This window comes from Sciurus vulgaris, assembly GCF_902686455.1.
Source record: "Sciurus vulgaris genome assembly, chromosome: 4".
Lineage (NCBI taxonomy): Eukaryota > Metazoa > Chordata > Mammalia > Rodentia > Sciuridae > Sciurus > Sciurus vulgaris.
This window is the reverse complement of record NC_136464.1, coordinates 142,586,534-142,594,283: the sequence shown is the minus strand read 5'-3', so window position 1 is coordinate 142,594,283 and position 7,750 is coordinate 142,586,534. Positions and strand designations below refer to the sequence as shown.

Sequence of the window (7,750 nt, the reverse complement as noted above, 5' to 3'; positions counted from 1 at the left end):
GTCTTCCGGCGCCGACCAATGACGTACCAGCCTGTGGTTGGCTGAGTCGTGAAATTCGCAGTAACGGAAGTGACGTATAAGGCGTGCTACCGAGGCGCATGCTGGGCTCCCAGCTTGGAAGAAGGTAGCATGGCAGATCCAGCTAGTGATTTCGTGAGTCCTACAAGGTGGCTTACAGCCCCCGAACTGACTCCCAGGTTGGGGCCCATGAGCGACACCGCCCCTCCGCGGGACAACTGGGTGTTCTGGGCAATGCTGCCACCACCGCCGCCTCCTTCTTCGTTGCCGCCCGCGGCCAGGTCAGAGCATTCCTTGGAGGCGCAGTCCCGCATGAAGGTCCAGTCTCTCTCCGGGGCGCCACCCCCCTTTGATGCCCAGATTCTGCCCGGGGCACAGCCCCCCTTCGACGCCCAGTCCCCTCTTGATTCTCAGCCTCAGCTCTGTGGCCAGCCTGCCTGGAATTTCCAGGCTTCGACCTCTTGGTGCTGGGGGCAGTCTCCTGGTGTTTTCCCTCAGCATCAGAACTCCCGCCACCCTCCAGGTAGGCTGTGGTTCCTCGCGGTACCACCCCTTGATCCCGCTTTCTTTTCCATCCTATCCCATTTCTATCTTTCCCTTTATCACTCTGCCCTGTACTCTTGGACTCTGGTAATTAATGTCTTAAAACATATGCCCTAATGGAATGAGTCCCCTGCCTGTTCATTCAATTTAGCTGTTATTTATTAAGTAACATAGAACTGGAGCTGAGAACATAGCAGTGAAGAAAACAAAAATCTTGTCTTCATGGAACTTAATATCTCCCTAGTGTAGGAAGACAGACAATAAACAAATGTGTATTCGAAGGTAATGAGTGATGTGAAGAGAGAGAAAGAATAGTAGTGCAATTTTAAATATCATTGGCACTCATAAGGATGATGACATTGCAGCAGATTTCAGGGAGGTGAGAGATCAGAACTGGGCATACTTCTGAGTAGGAATTCAGGCACAAGGAAAGGTAATGGGGAAGGCTTTCAGGCAGTAGCTGTACATCTGAATGGAAACTTCTGTGGTTATAGAAGACTGAGCCTGGAGTATAATTGTAGAAGATTTGGGAGAAGAACAAACTTGGTAGGTCCTTGTGGAGGACAGAACTTGAGGGCAGACTTCGTAGGTTCTTGTAGATGATGAGACTTTGGCTTTTATTATTGTGAGATTGGTAGTGCAGGGGAGTGACATGATCTGACTTGTGTTTTAAGAGGATCACTGTGGCTGTTGATGGGAATTGACTGAAAGAAAGATGGTTAGAAAGTTATTGCAGTTGTTCCAAGAGATATTGGGGACTTGGATCAGGGTGAAAATCCGGGGGTGATGAGAAATAATCAGATTCTAGATATATTTTAAAGCAAGGATCAAGATGATTTGCTGAAAGGTAGGATGCGTATGAGAGAGTTTTTGCCAAACGAGTGGAAGGATGGAGTTGCTATTAACTGATATAGTTAATAGTTGCTATTAACTGAAATAGATTTAGAAGACCAGAAATTGAACTTATAATATATTTGTGTTAAAGAGAGATACTGAATAACTGTTTGCAATTAGTCTGTACTTTCAGGGACAAACTTATGGCTGGAGTTGTATATTTGGGTATCATCAGCATGTGGATTATATCTAAAGACACATGATTGTTCACTTAAAATCATCATCCAATTCATTATTAAACCCAGTATACATTAAGTTGAATCCAAACAATCAGTGTTTACTGTGTGCTGGATGTAGGAATATGATTTTGCTAAGTCAGATTTGAGGTTCATAAGTATAAATCACAGCACAGTATGTTGGATGATAGAGGCATATTAACAGGTAGTTTTAGAGTGCAGAGAAAATTGGGGAAAGTTTTCAGAAGCCTCGGGAGATGTGTAGAATTTGGGAAGAGATACTTCTTTGGTGGAGTCAAGGAGGTGTCAGTATAATATGAGTTTTGGAGATTGTAGTGTTGTGGTATGACTGAAGCAGAGTATGTGGAAATTGTGGGGAAAGGTTGGGATGAGAAAATAAACTGGATTCTCACTTTAGGAAGCCATTTGCACATCTTTGGGATCTTGGCGGGTGGCAGTGTTGGGAATGAACTCAGGGCGTTACACATACTAGGCAAATACTATGCCACTGAGCTATATCCCCCCTTATTTACATATTTTTGACCCATTTGATATGATTGGAGAAATATTTTTGTGATATCAAAATGTAAGGTCTGTTGAAAGAGAGGGGTTAGGAACTGGAAGACAATCTAGGAAGCTGGCAGAGTAACCTAGGTGAAAGATCAGGTTTTCTGAATCATGTCTTGATAATGAGAATGGAAGGGATTAGAAAGGGTGGGATTTGAAAGGAGATGTATTTCACAACTTTTTGTTTTCCTGGTGTGAAATTGATGCTGGAGAATGGGAATTAGGGGTTTCACTGGTTACATTTCTAATATTTAAAATAACTCAAAGAATTGCATCAATTTTAGAGTGTTCATTCCTATACTTAGGTGCCTAACACATGTATGGACATATAATCTCACCAGTATTTGTATGTCTGAAAAAATCATTAACTAGTGATAATCTTTGCTAATTTGTTTGAACTACGATTCTTCTTAAAATGGGTAGTTTACCAGTTTTTTTACTCAACTGTCTGTGATGTACATTAAATAGTAAATTGTAAATAATTGTACAGTTGCAAACATTAACAGATCTTTTTGTTTTTCAGTTAAACATTCTTATTTTCCACCAAAATATGATGCAAAATTCACTAGTGTTAACTTCTCTCCTGGTAAAAAACAGAAAAGAAAGGTATTTCTGAGATTTCTTGAATGTAACACTTTGGTTCCTCTGTTACTGTTTCGTCTTTTGTTTCTGAAATATCTATTTCAATGTTTTGCGTTTATTACTGACAGAGTAGAGCTTTGCTCCAATAGGATTTTTAAGGATCTTAGCTGTAAGTAAATCCTTAATGCAAAGTTATTTTGAAAAATAAGTGGAGAAATTATAGAAAAAGAAAACATTAAATATTTCAATACAATATTAGGAGTAAAAATAATTGAGAATTGTAAGTACAAATACTGTAAATATTATTAAAATTTGATAATTTAAAAACAAGCAGATTGAGAGATGAGGGGTGGAATTTTGGGAGATTAGAAGTCCAAATTTATTCTTACAAAGTTGAAAATATGTATTTAAAAACACATTATAATGACACAAACCTTTTGTTTTTCACAATCTATTTTTTAACATACATCTTTTAGGAATGTATATCTCTATAATATAATAAAAAAGCAGTACCTTCTGTTTGTCTTGCATTAAAATCAGGTTAATTTAATGTTTACAACTTAGAATAGTTTATATTTAGTTATCCTGTATGCATCAAGTATCTTCTGAAATTCAGATAGGGTTTTTGTGCTATAACTGTTATTTATATTCATTTTAATTCATTTTAATATTTCAGTTTTTTCAAAAGTGGGCATCTCTCATTTCTATGAAGATGTCATTTAAAAAAGTGAGCAGTGACTCTTAGTTATACTTTAGAAGCATAATGATGAATTAAGATAGGCTTCCTTTATTCTAATACAGCTTACAGATCTTATTTTTCAAATTTAAAATCTGTAAATAATGGCATTAGTTTAGCATGAGTTGAGTCCTGTCTATAGCATGAAATTAGTGTCCTTCATTTTGACATGAATATAAGCCAAAACTACTTTGTGGCTTATATTAACAAAATTAACAGACAGCATATTATTTCTATATATGCTGTCATTATAATAAGCTTTTTGTTACATTTAAGTATGAAAATAGCATATTGTGAATCAGAACACAGTGACCTAAATGATTCTTTCCCCTTCCTGTGATTTTTAAAAAATACATGAAATAGTGTTTTATCTAAAAGATGAAATGCTGATTTTGCCTTCAATATTTATTTTTAGATCCTTGGACATGCTGTACTGAGTCTTAATTAGATTGACAATTCAAAATTGACTTATAGTTTACATTAGCTCTAGTTAGATTTACATCTAGTTACATCATGCAAATGTATATTACTAGGTGGATAATTACATTTTTATTATTGACTTAAGATTTTTCCCCAAAAGCCTAATCCCTCTTTGTTTTTGTTTACAGAAAAGAAAGGAACCAGTTTTTCACTTTTTTTGTGATACTTGTGATCGTGGTTTTAAAAATCAAGAAAAGTATGACAAACACATGTCTGAACATACAAAAGTAGGTTTCCTTGGTTGTTCTGAAAGTTATGTAGCAAAATGGCCTTTTATTTATATTTTTGGTAGAAGTTTGGAGCCTGTGTTCCTTAAAAGTTTGTAGTTGTAGAAATGTTCTTTGATGACTTGATGAATGGAGATAGTGGCACTGAAATTTGTGGTTTGAGAGTGGGATGCCTGCTGCTTCAGGGATAATAAGATGGCACTACAGAAGGGAGGGGTGGCAGCTCTTTGTATATGAGCACCTCCACTGCTTGTTAAAAGGCTAAGTCCTCCCCTCTTATTTTCCTGTGCATCTTTCTGGGCCCTTTTCCCTTAAAGAGGTTAAGGCTCAAGGTCAAAGTTAAGGATGCCCTTGATTATTTAACTGCATTATAATTTACCTTAGCTCACCACCCTGTAAAGATGCTCTGGATCTTAAGTATTTTTTGAAAAATTTTATCCAGAATGTTTTAAAATGTTAAAAAAAAAGTTCTTAGTTTGAAAAAGTTCTCTCTTCATTTATAGAAATACCTTTCAACTTTAGCACATTTTATAGCATTGCTGATATCATGTTTTTTACCCAAGTGGAGAAGAGAAGTAAATGAAATATGGTACTGTGCTAAGTACTTTGAGAACCTAACCTTCCCTTCCCTTCCCTTCCCTTCCCTTCCCTTCCCTTCCCTTCCCTTCCCTTCCCTTCCCTTCCCTTCCCTTCCCTTCCCTTCCCTTCCCTTCCCTTCCCTTTCTTCCTCTTTCTTTCTTTTCTTTCCTTCCTTCCTTCTTCCCTCCCTCCCTCCCTTCCTCCCTCCCTCCCCACCCACCCCCTCCCCTCTCTCTCTCTTCCTCTCCCCTCTTCCCCCTCTCTCTCCTCTTTTTCTCTTTTCATGGTATTAGTGATTTAACCCAGGGGTGCTCTACATTGAGCTGCTAGGGATTTAGCCCAGGGGTTACTATACTATTGAGCTATTTTTATTTTGAGATGAGGTCTTGCTACATTGCCCAGTCTGGCCTCCAACTTGTGATCTTCCTGCCTCAGTCTCCTGAGTTGGTGGGATTACAGGCATGTGCCATTGCACCTTACCATCTTTTCTTTTTAAATATAGTTGTGCTTTAGAGTGATCTCTGTTTTGCTATTGACATAAGAACAAAGTGATAGTGTCATATAGATAGATAATTATATAACATGATCAGAATATATCTCTGTATGTAGGATAAATTTAGTGTGGAAAACATTAAATAGACTTTTTAAAAAACTGTTACAGTGTCCTGAAGTAGATTGCTCTTTTACTGCACATGAGAAGATTGTCCAGTTTCATTGGAGAAATGTAAGTCTTTGTGTTTTTAACCTTTTTTTTTTTTTTTTTTTTTTTTGGATACATGCTCTTCTTGTTTTATAAAGCTGTTCTTTTCACAGCTTTTTATTCACTTGGTCTAATAAGAAATAATATTTATGGAGTATTTTACTTTGTTAATATTTATGAAGTACTTTACTTTGTAAGGTAGTTTTACATCTCTTAATTTTATCCTCACAAACAACTGTGTGTAGTAAGGAAGTATTGGTCTAATGTAACAGACTGAATACATAATTTGCCTAAGATACTTGCTTTGGAGTTCCTTGAGTCTAAATTCTGTGCTGGTTTTCCTATAACTTGGTACTTAAAATTTTTATATTTACTCATTGTATCTACTCATTTTTGCCACCCTCAATTTTGCTTGGTATATTATTTATTTGGATATTTAACATCAACTGAGAAAATAGGTTATACATTGGCTTTATAACTACAGTTATGTTACTCCTTTTTTTCCCCATCAATAACATTAATTTAAATACATGAGAAATCATTCCTTTTCCTTTAAAGGAAAAGTCATAATAAGGATGGATAAAACCTTCTTAACTTAGTTTCCAGTTTATTTCTGCTTATAAATTTATGTTTGATACGAAGTTTCCCAGTTAGTCAAAAGCACACAATATGCTTCCTGGTGTTCATCAGGCTTTTTGCCCCTAGATGCATGCTCCTGGTATGAAGAAGATCAAGTTAGACACCCCGGAGGAGATTGCAAGATGGAGGGAAGAAAGAAGAAAGTGAGTAAAGAGTTCAGAACTTGTGAAATAACTTTCTTGTACTTGGCAAGACTGGGTTCTTCAAAATAATGACCAGTCTGAACTTAATAACTTGTAAAAGGAATTTTGGTCTTATATAACTGCAAATATTCAGCTGAAAATGACTAGTTCTGATTTTGTTGTTCAGAATTGGTACACAGTGACTTTGAGAATATTATTATTTGATTTAAAAATAGGCATGTAATTTTTATAAGTGTAGTTAAATTCATTGAATTCCTTTATAATATTAGTGCTAGGGAGCAGGACTATAAGCTAATATTATATGAGATTATTATTGAATGTAGTTTGCTTGGGGAGACTTAATAAGAATTCTGTTTAAATAACAAATATTTCATAATTGGACTGTACTCTTCGAGAGGGAGCTACTATAAGCCACCTATTAGATGTTCAGTGACTGAGATAGTAATGGGTGATGCTCTTATTTTTAAAGTGTATAATACTTTGCTATGTTTATTCTTTTGATTATTCACTACAGATTTTTTGAATGATTGCTATGTGCTAGGCCAAGGGGATACAGAAATGAATAAGATATACATGTGTTTGCCCTTAACTATAAAAAGACCAGAAATTCATTTCTGTAATTAAAGTTTAAGAAATTTGGGCTGATGTGGCTTGTGGTTTTATACTTATAAGGGAAGAAAGTTTCGTTGATGTCTAGCTAGAATATATTTATGAAAAATCCCATCAGGGTTCTGTTTTACTCTTTTCAGATACTTCATCCTGAAGCAGACGACTAAGGCTCAACTATTCTAATGATCAGTGTCAAATGCTATTTTCATGGAATTAAAAAATGAGAGCCTAAGATGGAAAAGAGAGAAGTTAGTTTTAAAGTTCAAGAAAGATACTTAAAACTCTTTGGACTAGCAAGTTCCATTTGCCCTTTGTAATTTAGAAGCTTTTAGTTTAAATCCACTTTTATAGGTAGTAATGTGCCAGATGTTACCAGCTGGTTTCTAGTTTGATTTTCTAATGTTAGCAAGAAATCTCAGCAACCTTTGAATGCATGTTAAAGGAATGATGAGATCCTTGAGTTTTATCTTGACAGTTTAGCTTGAAATTTGAGAAGATTTTGCTATTTATGACCAATTTTAGGCATTAGATTCTGTGAAGAAATTAGTTATTGCTTTTTAAGACTTCAGAGGTAATTCTTAGGGAAACCAGCTGACAATGATGGTGTTGAAGATTGTGTCTTGCTAGTTGGGTGGAAGGGGCCTATTAAGACACTAGGTTTTTTTTTTTTTTTCCCCCTTGATGTTTATCTGACTTGATCAGTTGGAGGACAGTACAGTTAAGTGGTGCTTTCTCCTTTTATAAATGTTTAATTCTTTTGAGGGAAATGAAATGGTTACTAGTCAGCAATGATTATAAAGCAACTGAAGTTATTAAATTCTTACTGGGTCTCTCAAGTTTCAGGTTTACCTAAGGAA

At 36.0% G+C, this 7,750-nt stretch overlaps 1 protein-coding gene across 1 annotated transcript in view; it reads left to right on the top strand.

The window, feature by feature from the left end:
- Positions 1-91: 91 nt before the first annotated feature.
- Positions 92-7,750, top strand: part of NUFIP1 (nuclear FMR1 interacting protein 1) — a 40,283-nt gene continuing 32,624 nt past the window's right edge. Inside the window, exons 1-5 of the mRNA XM_079136999.1 lie at positions 92-541; positions 2,722-2,804; positions 4,125-4,223; positions 5,464-5,526; positions 6,208-6,284. Of these exons, the coding sequence (XP_078993125.1) occupies positions 130-541; positions 2,722-2,804; positions 4,125-4,223; positions 5,464-5,526; positions 6,208-6,284 (734 nt within the window). The 5' untranslated portion in view covers positions 92-129. The remainder of the gene's footprint in view (positions 542-2,721; positions 2,805-4,124; positions 4,224-5,463; positions 5,527-6,207; positions 6,285-7,750) is intronic.